The sequence below is a fragment of the Daldinia loculata genome, assembly GCF_022478755.1.
Source record: "Daldinia loculata strain CBS 113971 unplaced genomic scaffold F4817scaffold_9, whole genome shotgun sequence".
NCBI lineage: Eukaryota > Fungi > Ascomycota > Sordariomycetes > Xylariales > Hypoxylaceae > Daldinia > Daldinia loculata.
In genome coordinates this window covers 150,617-170,177 of record NW_026054863.1, presented here as the reverse complement: position 1 = coordinate 170,177, position 19,561 = coordinate 150,617, and the positions used below count along the sequence as shown (strand labels likewise).

The 19,561-nt window shown below is 48.4% G+C and overlaps 7 protein-coding genes across 7 annotated transcripts; 3 read left to right on the top strand and 4 right to left on the bottom strand.

The window, feature by feature from the left end:
* The first annotated feature begins 633 nt into the window (after positions 1–633).
* Positions 634–2,371, top strand: F4817DRAFT_298774 (putative malate/L-lactate dehydrogenase). The gene is made up of 2 exons (XM_049299770.1): positions 634–1,917; positions 1,976–2,371. Exons 1-2 carry the CDS (start codon positions 1,161–1,163, stop codon positions 2,296–2,298), a joined length of 1,080 nt encoding a protein of 359 aa, XP_049161652.1. The 5' UTR covers positions 634–1,160; the 3' UTR covers positions 2,299–2,371.
* F4817DRAFT_298771 (dihydroxy-acid and 6-phosphogluconate dehydratase) lies at positions 2,259–4,762 on the bottom strand. Its single transcript, XM_049299769.1, has 4 exons — positions 4,021–4,762; positions 3,757–3,968; positions 3,669–3,705; positions 2,259–3,597 (listed from the first exon to the last, which is right to left on the bottom strand). The coding sequence occupies exons 1-4, from the start codon at positions 4,463–4,465 to the stop codon at positions 2,444–2,446; spliced, it is 1,848 nt and encodes a 615-aa protein (XP_049161651.1). The 5' UTR covers positions 4,466–4,762; the 3' UTR covers positions 2,259–2,443.
* On the bottom strand, positions 4,658–7,311 carry F4817DRAFT_369308 (hsp70-like protein; the record flags this gene model as incomplete). The annotated part of the gene is made up of 5 exons (XM_049307340.1): positions 4,658–5,410; positions 5,471–6,659; positions 6,718–6,883; positions 6,957–7,134; positions 7,269–7,311. The coding sequence occupies 5 exons, from the start codon at positions 7,309–7,311 to the stop codon at positions 5,142–5,144; spliced, it is 1,845 nt and encodes a 614-aa protein (XP_049161650.1). The 3' UTR covers positions 4,658–5,141.
* A 515-nt stretch (positions 7,312–7,826) lies between these two features.
* Positions 7,827–11,588, bottom strand: F4817DRAFT_329117 (Bromodomain-containing protein). Its single transcript, XM_049302234.1, has 6 exons — positions 10,945–11,588; positions 10,494–10,588; positions 9,551–10,348; positions 9,237–9,498; positions 8,599–9,181; positions 7,827–8,546 (listed from the first exon to the last, which is right to left on the bottom strand). The coding sequence occupies exons 1-6, from the start codon at positions 11,038–11,040 to the stop codon at positions 8,131–8,133; spliced, it is 2,250 nt and encodes a 749-aa protein (XP_049161649.1). The 5' UTR covers positions 11,041–11,588; the 3' UTR covers positions 7,827–8,130.
* A 1,093-nt stretch (positions 11,589–12,681) lies between these two features.
* On the top strand, positions 12,682–13,212 carry F4817DRAFT_313215 (regulatory subunit of cyclin-dependent kinase; the record flags this gene model as incomplete). Its single annotated transcript, XM_049300216.1, has 4 exons — positions 12,682–12,794; positions 12,859–13,003; positions 13,070–13,128; positions 13,182–13,212. 4 exons carry the CDS (start codon positions 12,682–12,684, stop codon positions 13,210–13,212), a joined length of 348 nt encoding a protein of 115 aa, XP_049161648.1.
* A 1,352-nt stretch (positions 13,213–14,564) lies between these two features.
* On the top strand, positions 14,565–17,214 carry F4817DRAFT_329113 (endoplasmic oxidoreductin). The gene is made up of 3 exons (XM_049302233.1): positions 14,565–15,069; positions 15,186–16,774; positions 16,831–17,214. Exons 1-3 carry the CDS (start codon positions 14,974–14,976, stop codon positions 16,937–16,939), a joined length of 1,794 nt encoding a protein of 597 aa, XP_049161647.1. The 5' UTR covers positions 14,565–14,973; the 3' UTR covers positions 16,940–17,214.
* On the bottom strand, positions 17,055–18,631 carry F4817DRAFT_298715 (uncharacterized protein). The gene is made up of 2 exons (XM_049299768.1): positions 18,241–18,631; positions 17,055–18,124 (listed from the first exon to the last, which is right to left on the bottom strand). The coding sequence occupies exons 1-2, from the start codon at positions 18,500–18,502 to the stop codon at positions 17,331–17,333; spliced, it is 1,056 nt and encodes a 351-aa protein (XP_049161646.1). The 5' UTR covers positions 18,503–18,631; the 3' UTR covers positions 17,055–17,330.
* Positions 18,632–19,561: the final 930 nt, after the last annotated feature.

The window sequence follows — 19,561 nt, the reverse complement described above, 5'->3', positions numbered from 1 at the left end:
CGACTTTTAGGAGGGTTATTGTGCCAGGCCAAGTTAAGGATATTTCCTAATTAGGCAATTCGTCTGTGCACCCACTAGTGCCTTTTAGTTGTGGGTCCCAGGTATTGTAATAGGCTAAAATATGGAGCTAAGGTTTTAGCTGCATGACTAGTGTTAGACTAGTTTTAATTTGGAAATTTTTTGGGTAGTACGTACCTTTGATAAGACCTTTGATAAGACCTTTGATAAGACCTTTGATAAGCCGATAAGAGGATAAAGCTTTTGATAAGAGAGATAAAAGGATTGGGGAAAAAGGTGGCCTGTGCACCAGGTTAGGCTAAAAATTTAACCAATCACATTAGGTGGCCATATGCCAATACAAGGCCACATACAGGTCACATGTTCTTAAGTGCAAAACTAAACCCTTTCGGGACAACGCCATATGACTTCTACAGGAAGCCGGGTTCGAATCCCACACGTTCCTTTTTTTCTTATTTTAAAAAAAGATAGACGACAATACAATACATAGCCAGAGACATAGCCAGAGCATCGTGCCACCGCCGGGCCGCGCGAGGGAAGGCGCGGTCTGGCGTGGTGGCACGTGACCCTGTGGGATGAGCGGCTAAATTTCGGAAAACGATATAAGGGGATGGGGGATGGCATAAGGGGATGACATAAGGGATGACATAAGCCTTGCTAAAAGTCGGGCTCTTGTGGTCCCCACAGGGGGGGCCCTCGGTTTAGTTTAGGTACTCGGTGTATGCGATGTAAGATAGTATTGTTGTGGGACATAACAGTTCAACTCCTCTCTATAAGCACAGCAACACCGAATTAATTGCAATTTCGAAAGGAAAAAAAAACTACCGTACCGAAGGAGAACTAGTACAGTCTTACTGGCTTATTCTTAGAAACCTCTTAACTACCTATAAAGGGATTTGCCTTATACTACCTGAGTAACCACCTATAGAAGCGGAGAACCTCGGCATAGCTCCGCTCCGCTGGAGTCATCTCAGCAACGGCACCGAGTCCGAGGTCGGACGAGTCTATCTTCGGAACAAGTAATCCGGGCTACGTATACGGACTTATACATTTCAAATTTAACCGTCAGAATCTCAAGTTTGAACACTGAAAATCAGCATCTCCTTGTTCCGTACCGTACTAGTCGTATTAACCAACATAACATGGCCGAGACATCAGCAGCCCAACCCAAACTCCACGTCGAAGCCACCGAGGCCCGAAAGTTCATCGAGGGTATCCTCGCGGGGAACGGTGTGCCGGAGCCCAACGCTGCCATTGTAGCGCGATGTCTCGTGGCAGCGGACTTGCGGGGCGTCGATACGCACGGCATCAACCGGATCCCGTCGTACATGGCGCGAGTGCGCAACGGCGTACTAGACGCTACCGCGTCCCCAGACGTCTCGAAAGTCACACCTGTCGTCGCGCAGGTCGACGGGCGCAACGGCTTCGGATTCCTGGCGGCGGAGGTTGGGATGCGCACGGCCTGCGACATGGCGCGCGAGTTCGGCATCGGCATGGTCAGCGTCAAGCACTCGAACCACTTCGGCATGAGCGCCTGGATCGTCCAGCAGGCTATCGACGCGGGAATGATGAGTCTGGTCTTTACGAATTCGAGCCCCGCGCTGCCTGTGTTCGGCGGTAAGAGCAAGCTCATGGGTGTGTCGCCTATTGCTTGCGGTGCTCCTGGGGGGAAAGAGAAGCCGTTTATACTGGATATGGCGCCATCTGTGGCAGCCAGGGGTAAGATTTATAAGGCTAAGAGAAGAGGAGAGAAGATCCCTTTAGACTGGGCTTTAGATGCTGAAGGGAGACCAACGGATGATCCGGGCGCGGCTTTGGAGGGAGTTATGCTTCCTATGGGAGGACCTAAGGGCTCGGCATTGGCTATCATGATGGATGTATTCTCGGGGGTATTATCCGGTGAGAAAACCGTTGCGCAACATATTTACTCTAGCTTTCTTCTAATATTGACATATAGGCTCAGCATTCGCAGGCGGAGTTACAGGTCCATACGACCCAAGCAGAGCATCAGATGTCGGGCACTTCCTCGTGGCTATCAAGCCGGATCTATTCATGAGCCACGACGAGTTCCGGGAGAGGATGGACTTTCTATATCAACGTGTTGTTGGTTCGGATAAAGCCGCCGGTGTCGAACGGATATACTTCCCGGGAGAGATCGAGCAGTTGACGCAGGAGCAGAGAGAAAAGACGGGAATCCCGCTGGTGCAGGCTGAGGTCGATGCGTTAAATGAAGAGGCGAAGAAAATTGGAAAACCTCTTCTAGTTGTTAAAGATCAATGAACCCTTAGAAACCATAGGCGTTGTATTCTGGTTATATGGCATCTTTACCCGATTCATAAATGCACTACTTTCAATGGCGCCCCTGACGACGACCATCGATACACAGCTTACAATAGCATAGTAGACCTTCCTACATAATTTGTCATCATCCCGACCCTTCAGCACGTAAAAAGTCAAAATCCGCCCCCTGATCCGCCTCATTAACCGACCTCATATACAAGCCCCTATACCCTCTCATCTTCTCCCTCGCCTTCCAAGGGTGTTTTGAATCAGCCTTCTCCACCTCCGCGCGCCTAGCCTTCCTCCTACGCTCAATTTCCTCATCGCCAATTTCAACTTGCAAAAGTCGCTTCTCTACGTCGCACGTAATCACATCGCCATCCCTCACGATCCCCAACACAGACTCCGGGTTCGCCGCTTCGGGTGAGACATGTAGTACGATGGTACCACCAGCAGTACCGCTCATCCGTCCATCCGAAACTCGCAACATGTCCGTGACTCCGCGCGCTGCTAGTTTCCGTGGGATCGGTACTAGCCCGGCCTCCGGCATACCTGGGTTGCCCACCGGTCCAATATTCTGTAGCACTAGCACGCTCTCGGGCGTGACCTCTAAATTCTCATCATCGATACGTGCGGCTAGGTCCGCGGACCCGGCAAATACTACGGCTTTCCCAGAATGCTTTAGGAGCCGGCGGTCTTTGGACGCGCTCGCTTTCATGACGGCGCCCCCGGGTGCGAGGTTACCGCGTAACACGACCAGCGAGGAGGCCGGATAAAGAGGGGTGTCGAAGGGTTGGATACAACGTAGTTCTTGCGGCACCGATATTGAGCGCTCACTGTCTAGTGCTTCACCCAGCGTCTTCCCGGAGACCGTCAGTGCGTTTAAGTGTAGGAGTGGTCTCAGTTCCCGTAGCAGCGCAGCCATGCCTCCTGAATTGTGGAAGTCGGTCATGTAGTAAGAACCACTAGGTTTCAAGTCTACGAGGAGAGGAGTGCGGCGTCCGATCTCGTCGAAGGTATCAAGAGTGATTGTTCCCGCAACGTCAGGGTGCCGATTAATAATAGCCATTAAGTGCACCACAGCGTTTGTAGAGCCACCAATGGCTTGTAGTACAGTAATGGCGTTGAGGAACGACTCTCGCGTTAGTAAAGCCTGCGGTTTCAACTTATCGCCGGCTGAAATAATTTTCACAGCGGTAGCACCCGTCTCTTCCGCAATTCGTAGGCGAGCAGACGATACGGCTGGTGCTGTTGCCCCTTTAAATGGCATGAGGCCGAGTCCGACTAGTATACACGCCACTATAAACCAGGTATTCAGTTAGGAAGCAAATAGCGAAAAGGGGCAATAAACAATCTTGAAAAATCCTCACTTGTACTCGCCGTGCCCATAACTCCACACGTGCCAGCCTATTTTCCATCTTCAGCACATCTCCTCTAACAAAGATCCATAGAACTTACCGTCGGCGCAAGCTCTTCATTCAGCGCCGCAATCTCCTCGATATCAATAACACCAGCCCGAAAGCTCGCCCAGTTATTCCGGCAGTCAGTACACGCCCCGATCCGGACTCCCTTATGGCTACCCGGCATCATCGGCCCCGTGACAAGATGCAAGATCGGCTTGTTTGCCGATATCCCGCCCATGAGCTGCGCCGGCGTCGTCTTATCGCATCCTATTGTTCTGTTCAGCAACTACGCCTCAAACAAAATCATCAATACACTCACCTCCCACCAACACCACCGCATCAACCGGCTGCGCCCTAATCATCTCCTCGGTGTCCATACTCATCAGATTCCTAAGGTACATGCTCGTCGGCGCCGCAAACGACTCATGCAAACTAATCGTCGGGAAATCCACCGCCAGCCCCCCCGCAAGTTGCACTCCTCTTCGCACCGCATCTATAAGCTGCGGCACGTTGGCATGGCACGGGTTGAACCCGGAGAAGGTGTTCACGATACCAACAATCGGCCGCGACAGTGCGTCCTCCGAATACCCCAGCGCCTTGATGAACACTTTGCGCAGGAACAGCGAGAAGTGCGCGTCCCCGTACGACGTCAGTCCCTGCCGCATCCCCTGCCGTGAGTCGATCGCCTGTGACAAGTCATAGTCCCCGTTGAGCTCCGCATCCGCTTGGGACTTGTCTTTGTCGTTTCGAGTACTTGATGACATGGTTGTTAAGTCAATAATAGAAGAGAAAGTATATATAGAATGTGTTGTGTATAAGTTGAAATCATAACCTAATAGGATAGCTTGTATTTAGTATTATTCACTTGGCCTGCTTCTATCCCCCTCTGGAAACTACATTAATATGCGGGACTCCGACCTTGGAGAATCGCGTTAAATAGTACCGATAGCTGCGGGGGTCACTAGGTCACATCACGACATATCCAAGAAGAGGTACCTTACCTAAAGAGAACCGAAAGGTATTCGTCTTAAAACACCATCTACAGAGACAAAAAGAACACTCTAAAAATGAGAAAGATAAAAAAGGTTAACGTGAGAGACATTAAATTCATTGTGCAATCATCCCTGTTGGGTCACTTTTTCCCTAGTCTACATGCAAATACGCCGCCAACCAGCCGATGGTGGTTGTTTTTCGTGAGGGGAAGGGGATATAGTGGGTAACAGGACCATGGAAGCGTAAGACCATCCTGGAAGACTTTTATGTTTTCCCTCGTGTCTCACCAAGCCGAATGAACCATCAAGTCCTATTTTCCCCCCTCTGGATGCCAATGTCAATCCAGCGCAGATGTGCATCAAAAACACCTATGGGAGACTCTAGGGACCCTAGCCAGCCGCCCATCTATAATCCATGACCTAATTCGCCAAATAATGAGAGACTCCTTTATCGGGAGGACATAGCCTTGGTCACAAGTCTCTTCAGAGCCAGCTCCTTCTTCTTTAGGTCATCAGCGGTGGACTCTTCAATCTCAAGCTGACCCATAGCATCGCTAAGAGACTGCTCGATCTTGTCCTTCTGGCCACGCTTGAACTTGAGGGACATGGTGGGGTCGGAGATAATCTCCTCAACGCGGCTGATGTAGGACTCAAGCTGCTGCTTAGCCTCGAATCGCTTACTGAAAGCCTCATCGCTGTTCTTGAACTTCTCGGCGTCTATTAAGTAGAGAGTTAGCTGCGCTCTAGCGGCTTAAGCGACAAAGGGATAAAACTTACCGGTGATCATGCTCTCGATCTCAGTCGACGAGAGCTTACCAACCGAGTTGGAGATGGTGATGTTGGCACTGCGACCAGAGGTTTTCTCAGTGGCGGTAACCTTCAGGATACCGTTAACATCGACCTCGAAGACGACCTCAAGAACGGCCTCTCCGGCACGCATGGGGGGAATGGGTGCCAATGTGAACTCTCCAAGGGAGGTGTTGTCCTCGCAGTTGACACGTTCGCCCTGGTAAACGGGGAACTGCACAGTCTGTTGGTTGTCGGCAACAGTGGTGAAAGTTCGCTTCTTGATCGTGGGGACGGTCTGACCACGGGTAACGACAGGGGCAAAGATGTTACCCTCCATGGCAACACCGAGGGATAGAGGGACAACATCCAAAAGGAGAAGGTCGGAGGTGTCAGCCGAGGTGGCCTTGCCGGAGAGGATACCGGCCTGGACGGCAGCACCGTACGCAACAGCCTCGTCAGGGTTGATACTCTTCTCGAGCTTCTTACCATCGAAGAAGTCGCTGAGGAGCTTCTGGATCTTAGGGATACGGGTAGAGCCACCAACAAGCACGATCTCGTCAACAGCGCTCTTCTCGACGGCAGCATCCTTTAGGACCTGGGCAACAGGCTCCAATGTGCCGTTGAAGGCCTTGGCGTTCAGGTCTTCGAAACGAGCACGGGTGATCTGAAGGAAGAAATCTTCGCCATCGAAAAGCGAGTCGATCTCAATGGTGGTCTGGGCACCGTTGGACAGGGTTCGCTTGGCACGCTCACAAGCAGTCCGAAGTCTTCGGAGGGCTCGCGGGTCACCAGAGATGTCCTTCTTGGTCTTACGCTGGAACTCCTTCTTACAGTGGTCAAGAAGGTTGGTATCGAAGTCCTGTCCACCAAGATGGGTGTCACCAGCGGTGGCCTTGACGGTGAAAACACCGCCCTGGATGTTAAGAAGCGACACATCGAAAGTACCACCACCAAGATCGTAGATAAGGACATTGCGCTCCTTGTTGGACTTGTTGGCACCTAAGCCGTACGCAATAGCAGCGGCAGTAGGCTCGTTGATGATACGGAGCACGTTAAGTCCAGAAATGGAACCAGCATCCTTGGTGGCTTGACGTTGGTTGTCATTGAAGTAAGCCGGGACGGTGACGACGGCCTTCTCAACCTTCTTTCCGAGCTTGACCTCGGCAATCTCCTTCATCTATAAAGATTGCATTAGAGTCTGTTATTCAGCACTATACATTGTGGTGTTGAATTACCTTGGTGAGGACCATGGCAGAGATTTCCTGAGGAGAGAAAGTCTTTGTCTCTCCCAGGTACTCAACCTGGACGAGAGGGTTGGTACCCTGCTCGACGACCTTGAAAGGCCATGATTCAATATCCTTCTTGACGATGGGGTCGTTGAAAGGTCGGCCAATCAGACGCCTGTCGCAAAACAAATTAGCTGCGTGGTCCTGCGAGAAAAAGAGAAATCCTGGGGCGCGGGGTCAAAACGTACTTGACATCGAAAACGGTGTTTCGCGGGTTCATAGCAGCCTGGTTCTTGGCAGCCTCACCAATCAAGCGCTCCTTCTCGTTGAAGGAGACATAAGAAGGGGTAGTAAAGCTACCCTGCTCGTTGGCAATGATCTCGACATTGTTGCCCTCGTAGACAGCGACACAGGAGTAGGTCGTGCCTGTTATTCACACAAAGGTGATAAATGTTAGTGGGTGCCCATCGCAGCATAAAATTTCCCAACAGGTCGTAATGCGACAGAATGACATGTCAAGGTGCGGGGTGAATGGTGAAGAAGAGATTGTGAAAACTTACCCAAATCAATGCCGATAGCACCGTCGTAGACTTCTTCCGCCATTGTGAAGGTTCTTTTCTCAACTGAACAAGTTCACAGATACAGTTGGTGTTGCGGGAAGAAATTGTTCTGGGGACGATGGACCAGAAGGTAAGGTATGGAGGGATGTTTATGGAGGGGGGATTTCACGAATTTTTATGCGGGCGGTAAAAATAATTACAATTCTCAAATTTTTTTTTCTGTTTTTCCCCATCCCACCTTTGCCGCCGGAACTAATATAATTCCGGTTTAGCGTCTTAGGGTACGTACTCGGAGGGACCGTTTAAGTTCAGGGTCCAGCCTTTTGGACTGGGCTGCCACTGGCTGAACTAATTGTCTAACCTATCTCCACCCCACCAAAAAAGGGTCCCTCAAATATGTTTTTCTAAAAGCTGCTGAAAATACTTGAGCAAGACATGTTCAACAGTTCCCAACGTACGGATGTAAACATATGTTATGTATGGTATGTTTATGTAGGCTTAGTTGCATATACTTTCTCTTGGATAACCCTTGTTTGCATTGACCCGTAGAGTAGTTGATTTGCAAGAATTGAGATTCATTCTTATAACTAAAACTAAGGCAACGCAATTAACTGACGAGTCATTCCCAAAATTGTTAGGGCGACTGCCACCAAGTTTCCACCACAATGAACCTCCTAGACGTACAAATATGTAGATTGCCTCATTGGCCAGAATGTACCTGACTAGTTTGAACCTATTCGTTCCGATTCCACCGAGTACAACTCCAAAAGCTAACCGTAAGAGGCGCAGACTAATAATTCCATGTAAGACAACGACTGAACTATATTCTAGTTGCCAGCACGTTCAATCAAAACGCCCGCTATCAATGTCTAAGTACATTAAGATGTACCACGAACTTCTCCATTTCCATAGTTAATCCGTTGGGTGCCTTCTGGCCTTTCGGAAGGGCTGCTACCAAAGATACTTCGAGGCGATTAAGGCCAAACTGTAGAGTAACGTCGAAAACCGGTTCGCCTGGTTTGTTAGGCTGACTTTGGGGAGGGTATAGACGCGCACCATTATGTATCACATTCAACTTCCATTCACGCTGTTGAGCCTCCAAGAATGGTGCCACCTCTGGCTTAAGTCGGAGGCGGTAATAACTGGTAGGGGCATTCAAAACAAGCTCTTGCTGGGTTTCAGTAAGACTAGCCGGAATCGTGATTGACATTCGATTCTCAATCTGGAGTTCAGGATGAGACATGATGATAAGCTTGGGCATGATAGCTTCCGATTCCTCTGTGATCTGGTCAATAATATACAAACATGGTATCGGAAGGAAAACTCTTACTAATTGGATGCGGTCGGTATTTCTGGGCTTCAAGGATTTCTGCAGCCGATAACTTTGGAGCTGGTGGTGGTGGCGGCGGTGGCGGCGGCGGCGTCGGCGTAGGAAGGGCACCATTTGGTATAACGTTAGGTAGGGAGTTCGGCAGAGCGCTAGGTAGAGCATTCGAAGCAGGTGGTATCACCGGGGGTGCGAATTGCTGATGGTTCGTGAACGCTGGGGACGGTCGAACGGCATCCTCGGACTTCGTTGGTCCTGCGGCCGACGGACTAGGAGGGCCTGCAGAAGCTGACATGCTTCTGGCCTTCTCGAGTTGGCTCAGGCTGACCGAAGTTGCCGTCGAACCGCCAAAGGGGTTTTTACTTATAGGTGTACCGTTACGAGTGATCTCCCCTTCGCCGGATTGGCCTGTCACCGGGGCCGGCGATCCTGTAGCGCTATTCTTACCGCCAACGTGAATGGTAATCTTCTTAGGATGTACAGGAGTCTCCGAGTTGGGCGGCATCTTCAGCTTGATCTTCGGCTGTGGCTGAGGCGGCTCTGGGACATGAAGCTTGGCCTCCCTCAGTTGCTCTTGAAACAGTTGCTGCAACAGTTAGTCAGTCAATCAAATTTTGATCAAATAGGATAGAAAACCCTACTTCAAGCTCCTGGGCCATGAGGGAGATTTCACTCCCATCTTCATTGTAATGGTAGGCATTCTTCCAGATTAAACTGGCCTGGTCCTCAAAAGTAGCCCAACTCTTGAAATCGGTCATGTACGTTGCCCCTCCTCTGCCATGTTGACCTCGGACTTGTTTCTGTAGCGCCTTGAGCGACAATGGCTCCTTGATGACCTCGTAATAGTCCCTAAGGGATCGAGGTGGTAGGTAGATGAACGGCTCGAAATACGGATATTCGCCACTCCAGGCTTATCAGTCAACTGCATACCAAAGAGTTAGGAAGATAGACCTACGTATCGTCTTTCTTTCGGAGTAGCTCCTCCACGATCTTCTCCTGTGCTTGTTGAAAGGTCAAGCCCTTGTATGAGACCTCTTCATAGTGAGTATCAGCTTTGCCTGGCGTCGGTCCGCGGGCTGCGACTTTTCGAGCGTGCGCAACAGGATTCTTCGGTGGTCGGCCAGGTCGTCGCCGTTTTCGGGCTGCCGGGCTTGGCTCGCCATCTTCATCTTCTCCATCTTCTCCATCTTCATCCTCTTCATCCTCTTCGTCTTCGTCATCCTCGTCGACCTCCTCATCCTCTTCATCAATTTCTTCATCTTCCTCACCCTCCTCACCTTCAACTTCTTCATTTTCGGCTTCTTCATCTTGGGCTACCTCTTCCGTATCGGTTTCCCGACTGGTCTGTAGATTCTGTACGCTGACGTCATTCTCTTCCTCTTCCTCTTCTTCACCCTCGGCATCCTCATCGCCTTCATTATCGTCTGGCTCGGGGGTTGGTGGTAGTGGAGTAGCAACAGCAGTATAGGTGCCGGTCTTATACGCAGGGTTGTGTTTTGTCATCAAGTTGCTAACAGCTTTACGCACTCGTTCGGCATCGCCAAAAGTCATAGACGTGCGCTCGCTGACCTCTTTTGAGTTTTGAACCATACGTTTGAGATCGCCCTCCAGTGCAGACAAGTTGGTATATTCGCCATTCTTCAACTTTTGTTCGATCGATTCTAAGGAGAGAGGAAGGCGTATTTTCTGGTAATATTCCGGATCCTTGCTTCGGGAAGGAAGCTTCTCAAAGTAAGGTGAAACTGGACGGCCACTGTAACAGACGAGGAGTCAGCTATGTTGTTTACAAAGTGCATTTTTGCTCTAAAAAGTAAAATGCAGGTTAAGAGCGAAGCTCAAGATGGGTGTCGGGGGGATATATTATTGCATGCAAGTAATAATAAAGGAGCTGCGCATACTTCTTGTCGGTAGTAGCTCTGATTGATTCCAAAATATTTAATCCGTACGCAGTAGTTGATTCTTTAGTCTCGCCATTCATGAGATCCCCGAATTCCTATAGTAGCAATCAAATTAGAAACAAGTAGATAGGAGGGATAGGGGAACAAGAGCCCCAAAACTGCAGAATTTGGAGGTTCGAGGTTGTGAGCATGCATAGAGGACAGACAGGGTGTTCGGCGGGAAAGGCGTTGCATCTGAATAGCATTCGTAGCTTTTGTCCTAAACCCCCGCCCCCCCTAGCTCTAACTCTCGTCTCTCATCTTTCAAAATAATCCACGACAGGTTCGCATCGCATCGCATCGCGGCTACAGTGCACAGGAACCCGATGTAGGCAATGTAGCCGTGCTGCGGCAAGGCTTACGCGCAAAATGCTGTGAAAGGTCAAATGGAGATTCGAAGTAGATAACATACCTCTACTAGTCTGCGACGCTTAGCAGCTCGGTCATTAGAGTCATTTGCCGACGAGTCGATGCCATTTGCACCGCTAGCCTTCCTCTTATTTTCCATTGCCGCGACGGAAAAAGGATCGCGGGCGCATCCAGAAGCGAACCGAGGTGTTGCAGCTTATAGCTTGCCGTATTGCGCGATCAATGGAAAAGTCAATAAGCTTTTAGCTGCTGGGATGATGGGGTTGCAGGGCCTTTGACGCGATGCGATGGTGGTTGATGATATGTGGGTTGTCCGACGCGGATTGTTGGTACCGCTACTAATAATGTAAGACGGATAGGAGAGGGAAACCTTTCTACCTATCCTCTTTGGTCAATAGGTAGGTACCTATCGATATAGAATAACCGAATTACCTCAGCAGACGAACATCCCGCACTGAAAAATCAACGCCAAGAAGAATGGAGTATTGTAGCCTAGAGTATTGTCGCAATGCAGAGAGTTGATACGATACGCATGTCTAGTCGTCCCGCGAAGGCGTCGATGCACAACAATATTATGGGGAAAGCTTCTGCGCAAAAGGTTCGTTGAAAGTAATAGGGCACCAGGTGCCAACTGCCAGCTGCCAACTTCCGTTGACACTCGATGTTGCCAGTCCAGCCAGCCCAGCCCACCGTGCCTAGCAACCAAAGAAGCCCAGATCTCTCCTTCCTCACCTGAGGTAACACAATTGTTACAGCACTAATGCGCCACAAGAAAAAAGATAGAGTGCACGGGCCTAAGTACCTATGTCATATGTACCTGTCTGTTGTCCATTCCTTACCTCAGCTTAGGCATCCCAGTGTCGTCCTGCCAGCCCCTGCCCCTCAGATAAGGTACGAATTTGCTACTACAGTGAAACCTGGCCATAACGAATTGAATAAAACATCGATTCGGATTCGTTATGGTAAATATTCGTTATAGAGTAGGTAAGTGCACAGACCATACTCCTACCCAAAACGGAAAAGTGGCAATCAAAATAGTAACTTAACGAAATTTACTAAAAGTCTAAGCCAAAATAGGCTTAATAATATTCTTAAACCGGTTTAACTTTATTTTTTCATAACGAATTAGGTGGTGACTAAGCCTCGAAGCTAACGAAATTCGTTATATAAAAAAGTTCGTTATTTCACATATAAAATTCAAAAAAACCCAATATCGATTCGTTAAGGAGAGTATTCGTTATAGAGTAGATTCGTTATGGACAGGTTTCACTGTATGTGGCTTATCCTCAACTAAAGCCCCCACTTCAAGCACTGTTTACTTCCACCTTCCATGCAACCAAAATTTAGGGACCGCAACTTCGACCTTTAAGAATCGCGCTCTTATCCTCCCAAAATACCAATAACCCTACAACCTTCAAGTTGTAACTTCTTCTTTTTATTCGTTTAGGCTACTTCAAAGTTTGCCTGTAACTCTTCAAACATTTTACCGTTTGATTATTCTGTTTCATCTGCGCGCACAGCAGTGTTGGAGGACGCATATCCACTCTAACAAGCAACAAGCGACAAGCGACAAGCGACGGGAGCGTCTTTACTCTTCCCCTCCTCCTCACGCGACAGCATACATTTTCGGCCAGCCGACACCTAATCTCACGCTCCCTTTTCATTTATTCTCGCACGCATAGCCTTCTGAAATCTGCGCCAGCTCCTCTACCTAATAAGCTGCACGATTAGAAGGCTACCGTTCCGAACCCTACCATAAGACTTAATTATTTCGCTAGCCATGCCGCCCATGAATATTGATGTCACGCGTCGCAACAAGGCGCCTCGCCCTCTGACCGACGATGAGCGCGCGCGTCTTGAAGAATTCATCGACTCGATCCACTACTCTGCTCGGTATGGTTGCAAGACAATTCGGTAGTGCAAGGATCTATAGTGCGTTACTAACTAAGAGGATTAGCTACTCGGACAGCGAATACGAATACCGTCATGTTCAGCTGCCGAAAGCTATGTTGAAGGCCATTCCCAAGGACTACCACGACCCATCCAAGGGCACATTGAAGCTACTGTGGGAAGATGAGTGGCGTGCGATCGGCATTACTCAGGTAGGTTGCTCTGGTGTTATTGATCATAGCGGTAGTCATGTGGACTAACAAGACGCGAAACTACAGAGCCTAGGCTGGGAGCACTATGAAGTCCACGAACCAGAGCCGCACATCTTACTATTCAAGTAAGCTTTTCAACGCCGAATCTACCTAGCCGAATAATGCTAACCCCGCCAAGGCGACCTCTCAATTATCAAGCACCTCAGTGATCTATGAGCAATCCAAATATGAACGCTGACCTGTTACCTCATGTGGGGTTCGACTATCGTTGTAAATTATTCTTGATACACCCATCCACTGCACAGCGACATCTGCATTTGTTAGAGGATAATGCTACGCGACGATTTATGGCCGTTCTTAATCAATTCGAGTCTATTCACCCATCTGGTTTCTTGCTCGACCCGCCGAGGCGCAAACGGGGCTGTTCTTCCCTGTCGATGTCGTTCATAAACTTAGAAGGCCATAAAACTATACGACAGCTCGCGGCGTGAAACACGTACAGATGAGAATGGTGGTTATTGGCATCTATTCCAGGGCACGAAGGAGACCTAAGCGGCTCGGTTGTGATGGCAGCGGATACTCAGTGATTATAAGGAATTAGATTCTCTACGAGCCCGCGCTCTATTCCTGTTGGGACATAAATAACCACACATTGGCCAGTTACCTTTGGGTTATAGAGATCCATAGGAACTTGAATGAATAGAGCATCATGCCATTGATTAGGAAAATTGTTAGTAGTTATGGTTTGATTATGATAAGCTACCTCTTAACAAACACGGCGAAGCCTGCATGACAGGGACATGGACATCACATAATACATAATAGAATATACCAGGAAGAGCTTTTAGCTTTACCAGATACAGTAACGATTTGAATATTTAAACATGCTAAGATCTTGGACAGCTTAACTTTATCTGTACTTGCTATTAGCGGACATTTATTTTTATCTGCATTTCTTACTGGTCTAGGTAGGCAGGGCTTTGAACCTTGGCTACGGGATCACTGGTAAGCCAACCAAGATCCTGCAGTATAACGGTTTGCTAATTAATAACAATACTCTTTTAATCTATTTAACGTACGACCAATACTCGCTGAGCCGACAAATTAAAGTGGCAAGTTGTCACAAAGGATACCAAGGCAATAATGTGAAGTAATATTGGAATTCCTGCATAAGATATAGATTAGTAAAGACTGTAGTGTCAATACATAGACGCAGGTGTCATCGCTCCACTCTATTCTCTGTGTGACCAGGTACGAGGTATGTATCGGCAGGTTGCAGATGAGTGGAAGCTTCCGGGCCACCGTTTCTAGAACCTCCCGTAATAGGCACCTCCACCCCGGGAGCTGCCAATTAGGTTAATATGCACATGCAGGGAGAGAAGACAGGTAGGTACGTCCCTAGGTACTATGTATGTAGGTATAATGTATCATCAGTGTACCTAATTCATGTAGGTATCACTCAACAAATGGATCCTGGGGCAATGCAAACTGGCAACATTACATTATCCGTAGTTCGAAAAAATTAATACGGGCTCGTCTACAGACCACAATCGTATGACGTTGAAAAGTGAACACGCTGGCAGGTTTATCAATAAAATATATTACGAGTATAATATTCTCCATTCTACTTTGTACGGTTTTCATAATTATTAAGTCTTGCTTTCCATCGAATTCCAACAAGAAATATTGAAAAGGTTAAAGGTTAGGTGGCTCTAAGGTTGTACTTCGTACTTGCATTATACATTAGGTACATGATATTATGTACCTATCCCTAGTTGCTACCTACCTACCTACTTGGAATTTAACCGTAGCAGCGTATCAGAGTTGCTCCTCCGAGTTCCTTACCACATTACCATCAAATACCGACAAGAGAAAAAAGGCCAGGCCTTGTCTTGTCTTCTCCTCACAATCTAATAATAATTAGGTATCATCCATTCCTCCACCTATATACCCGGCACGATTCCGCCGTTATGAAGTCGGCGAAACTCTTCTACCTGTCACTCTTTGCGCTTTGGGGGACACCTGGGCAATGTAAGAGCAGAGAAGCTCGAGATGATTCATGCGCAGTATGTCGCCTTCATTGAACAACGTAGTTGTCTATCTATGTCTTACCGCCAGTTCTCTGGCAGCGACGACATCGCAATATCAGTTTATTATTTCTAACGAAAATGAAACTGTCCAGATCTCGCCCCGCGCCATCGTATCCGATGCTTGTGCCTCTTATTCCACACTCGAGAGACTAAACCGTAAAGTCAAGCCAGCCTTAGACGAGCTAATCAGAGAAACCGACTTCTTCTCCTACTATCGCCTCAACCTGTTTAATAAAAAATGCCCCTTCTGGAACGACGAAAATGCCATGTGTGGCAATATAGCCTGTGCAGTGAACACAATAGATAACGAGGAAGATATACCCAAGATATGGAGGGCAAGCGAACTCAGCAAGTTAGAGGGACCGTCTGCGAAGCATCCCGGGAAGAAAGTCCAGAAAGAGCGACCGAAGAAGCCACTACAAGGTCTCTTGGGAGAGAACGTAGGCGAGAGTTGTGTAGTGGAGTACGACGATGAATGTGACGAGCGAGATTACTGCGTACCGGAGGACGAAAGCGCAACCGGCAAAGGCGACTACGTTAGTTTAGTCCACAACCCTGAGCGTTTCACTGGATACGCCGGCGAAGGTGCCAAGATGGTATGGGACGCCATCTACAGGGAGAACTGTTTCCAGAAGTCTTCGTTCCCGCATTCCGCCTCCCTTGGGACCAGCCCTGTGGCTAAAGGACCAGCCGCACAGGACTTCCGCAACGTGCTTCAGGATGCAGAACGACAGCAAATATTGCAACTGCATCATCAAAATCCAAGCACTACCTTCACGCAGACTGGGTTAGAGAACGAAGGAGAGTGTCTAGAGAAGCGCGTGTTCTACCGTGTCGTCTCCGGTATGCACGCGAGCATTAGTACGCATCTTTGCTGGGACTTCTTGAACCAGACTACTGGCGAGTGGCAACCCAATCTAGAATGTTACAAAGCAAGGTTACATGCCCACCCCGAACGTATTTCCAACCTATATTTCAACTATGCTCTCGTCACCCGTGCTGTTGCCAAGATTGGCCCGCACTTGCAGAACTACACGTTCTGCACTGGCGATGAAGAGCAGGATGCAGCTACAAAGGCCAAAGTCCTCGCTGTAACTCAGAGTGCCGCCTCAGTACCTCAGATTTTTGACGAGAGCCTCATGTTTAAGAATGGTGAGGGTCCGTCTCTAAAGGAGGATTTCAAGAACCGGTTCCGGAATGTCAGCCGCGTGATGGACTGCGTGGGTTGCGATAAATGTAGGCTATGGGGCAAATTGCAGACTGCAGGATACGGTGCAGCGCTGAAGGTGCTGTTCGAGTTTGATAACGACAGCGAGGATATCCCGGTGCTCAAGCGAACAGAACTCGTAGCGCTGTTCAACACCTATGCCAGACTAAGCAGTTCTATGGAAGCTCTTGTTAGATTTAGGAGCATGGTCGAGGCTGAAGAGAAGTCCACACAGGCAATACCTGACCGGGCCAAAAAGCCACATGCGGTGGGCATTTCAAAAAATACACCAGAAGCAACACCAGAAGCCGAGTCGGAGCTCGAGGAGGAGTGGGAGGAGGAAGACGATGTGTCACCTAAAAGGGAACGCCGCAACCCGGAGACGGCGAGTGAAGTATTCAATGAGGAGTTTTCCAGGGTATACAAGGCATTTAAGATTGTCCTAAAATCTTGGGTAACTTTCCCGAAGACAGTGTGAGTCGAAATTACCTTTGCTGTATTTCTCATACCAAAATGCTAATATGTTTTAGGTTCTATATCGTACTCTCAGAGTTAAAACGCCTCTGGGAGTTCTATATCGGTCTACCCATCTCACCCCGTTCCTGGGGGTTCGCGCGGCCTAGCCTCGATGAGCTGTAGAGCTGCGTTTGTATACTTGGGATTCGAATCAGCGGCACTTGTTCAGGGTTAGATAGTCACCAGGCGCTTTTGTATACGCGCTTACATTACTAACGATGGCATCAAGCTAGCATCCATAGGCGGAGTTTTGGCGTTTGATTTGTGGATAGAATGGTATTTGCAGACCGCAGAAAAGAAATAGGATTATATCATCATGTCTATAACAATTAAGGTCATATCACTATTCGTGAAGGCAGAATAGCATATTACATACCATTTATAAACATATATCCATGTCTCGTATCCTCCCTTGTTGCCGTACCAAGCAAGGGCTATCCATATCTCCTCTTCAATATCCGTAATCAAGTTCTTTACAATTCCCCATATTACCATAGTCCCCTTCCTGGTCCAGCTATCCCTCTCCGACCCCCCTCTTCCCACGCACCGGCAGCTCGACATGCGTAATCACGTTCCCGATCTTGGCCTTGACGCCGCGCACCGGAACCCGCATCGATAACACTTCGGCTTGCGGACCGGTCGCGAATACACGCTCGGTATGTCCCTTGACGTCGGATGAGGGCGCGGCAAAGGACCACGCTATGGAGATGTGGAAGGCGTCGTCGCTGCCGCCGGAGAAGGCGTAGAGGGGTGGTTGTTGGTGTTCTTGCACAAGAGCGTTGCATCGCTGGAGAAGGGCTGCTAGTTCTGGGTTATGCGGCTGCTGCGTTGGGGATGGGGATGGGTTATCTGAGGGGCCGGCGGTAGGTGCATCTGTCTCGGAACTACTTCCTTTCCCCTTTCCTGTCTTACCGACACGCTTCCTACTACTTCTTCCATCGGCCACCGGAGCCGAGGCAGTAGGAGCGGCAACAGCAGCGGGAGTAGGACGGGAACCAGCACTCCCCACCCTAAATACCAAGAATGAGCGCTCCGACTCGCTCGTGCGATGCCATTCCAAACCCCGTAGCGCGAGATCAAAGGGCCCGATACTGCTGCTCTTGATACGTGAGATTAGCTGCTCCAGAAAATCGTCCTTTTCCGCGGTGCTCAGCACGATGGGCCGCGACAGGCTGATGTGCAGCGGCTGCGGAGCGTCTAAGTCTGACGTCAGGAAGGACGTGATGTTCACGGATAGGGGCGTGAGTGCTGTCTGGAGATCCGAAAGCAGAGTAGACAAAACATTGCGCTGGGAAGTTGTGGGGTGCCCTGGAGTTCGTTAGCGACGTGTATGCAGTCCGGGATAAGTACCTGATAAGCAATAGGTATCCTCTCCATACGTGTTATTCGTACGGATATCTGAGGTCTGCGATACTGCGACTTACACTCGATATACAAGTGGCTCGGCCAGCTGCCGACTCTGTGCGGATTCACGCGTTTGCGGCCCTGGTGCAGCGTTGGGTCGTCGGATGTGCTCACCCGCACGGTGGACGCGTATAGGTCGTGAAACGCATCGGGGAGCGGCGGGAGCGCAGCTGAGTTCGCTGGTGTCTTGCCATGCGATGTCTTCTGCCTTTTAGTTGCAGATGCTGCTTCCCCAGCTTCAGACTCCGAGTCGGAGGAAGAGGGGTAGTCTACTAACGCCATCTAGCTATATGCTCAAGCTATCGCATTGCTGTATTTCCTTTTCTTAAAAAGTAAGACACTCGATGGTTTAGTGAATCTGTAAGTACTAGGTACCCAGGTGTACAATTATCGGACTTCGTTAGCTGCAACCAACGGATATTTGAAGCATGTTTTGAGATAGCGGTGCCCCTTCACATTAGCTCCTGCTTTTGGTGTTACCCGACCCGCATTAGCGGCGGCGGCAGCCCGTAGGGCTGAAGGGGCATATGCAGGTAGACAGGGTATCTCCGTAATATACCTTATCTTTAAAAAGTATAGAGGCGAGGTAGACAATTCCTATACACTTGTATAATGTTTTATATAATCTTCCTTGCTAAGTTCTATCTAATTAAAGTAGTTGTATATATTTATATCGACGTATACCTACATACTATACTAAGAGGTACCTATTCTTGTTTCAAATAAAAGAGTGGCATTAACACTCCTATCAATATACACTCTTTACAACTATATAAAACTATCTTTAAGTGCTTATAAGGTAGTTATATAAGCCTTGCGCGGTATATAGTATAAAGCAATCGTAGGTGTAATAGCAACTAATTGTTTGACTTAGAATTAGTAACACTTCAAGTCATATAGCCAGCTGTATAAGTTACTATTATGCAAGGCTCTGAAAAAAAAGGTATAGGTATAAGAAAAGGCTAGCATGTTAGCATTTTTACGTTCTCAATTTAGAAGCAATGGTATTAATGCTGGACATCAGCCAACAATTGTTAAATACCTGGCTAACGTTATATAACTGGTGAATATTTTTCATTTAACGATACACAATAACAGTATGTTTATTATAATTCAACTTTGCTTATGTTTATGGTTAATTACTAGAAAGTATTTGTGAAATGTAAAGACCCCTGAGATACACCATAGATCATGTGTGGGTTGAAATATTTCTTATTCATTAATCATAATTATAGCATTGTCCACTGTTTCTTCGAAGTGAGAGAAACTTGTAGTAGAGATTCTTGATGAAAAGCAAAAGTATAATTCTATCTAATCTAAACTATTCCTAGAAAGTTAATT

Coding starts and splice junctions, on each gene's coding strand:
- F4817DRAFT_329113 (XM_049302233.1), top strand. CDS start 14,974: ATGAAGTCGGCGAAACTCTTCTACCTGTCACTCTTTGCGCTTTGGGGG. Junction 15,070..15,185: donor CTCGAGATGATTCATGCGCA/GTATGTCGCCTT, acceptor GAAACTGTCCAG/ATCTCGCCCCGCGCCATCGT. Junction 16,775..16,830: donor GTAACTTTCCCGAAGACAGT/GTGAGTCGAAAT, acceptor AATATGTTTTAG/GTTCTATATCGTACTCTCAG.
- F4817DRAFT_298774 (XM_049299770.1), top strand. CDS start 1,161: ATGGCCGAGACATCAGCAGCCCAACCCAAACTCCACGTCGAAGCCACC. Junction 1,918..1,975: donor ATTCTCGGGGGTATTATCCG/GTGAGAAAACCG, acceptor ATTGACATATAG/GCTCAGCATTCGCAGGCGGA.
- F4817DRAFT_298771 (XM_049299769.1), bottom strand. CDS start 4,465: ATGTCATCAAGTACTCGAAACGACAAAGACAAGTCCCAAGCGGATGCG. Junction 3,706..3,756: donor ATGAAGAGCTTGCGCCGACG/GTAAGTTCTATG, acceptor GATGGAAAATAG/GCTGGCACGTGTGGAGTTAT. Junction 3,598..3,668: donor TATGGGCACGGCGAGTACAA/GTGAGGATTTTT, acceptor CCTGGTTTATAG/TGGCGTGTATACTAGTCGGA.
- F4817DRAFT_298715 (XM_049299768.1), bottom strand. CDS start 18,502: ATGGCGTTAGTAGACTACCCCTCTTCCTCCGACTCGGAGTCTGAAGCT. Junction 18,125..18,240: donor GAGCCACTTGTATATCGAGT/GTAAGTCGCAGT, acceptor AACGAACTCCAG/GGCACCCCACAACTTCCCAG.
- F4817DRAFT_329117 (XM_049302234.1), bottom strand. CDS start 11,040: ATGGAAAATAAGAGGAAGGCTAGCGGTGCAAATGGCATCGACTCGTCG. Junction 9,499..9,550: donor CTCCGAAAGAAAGACGATAC/GTAGGTCTATCT, acceptor ATAAGCCTGGAG/TGGCGAATATCCGTATTTCG. Junction 9,182..9,236: donor TCATGGCCCAGGAGCTTGAA/GTAGGGTTTTCT, acceptor TAACTGTTGCAG/CAACTGTTTCAAGAGCAACT.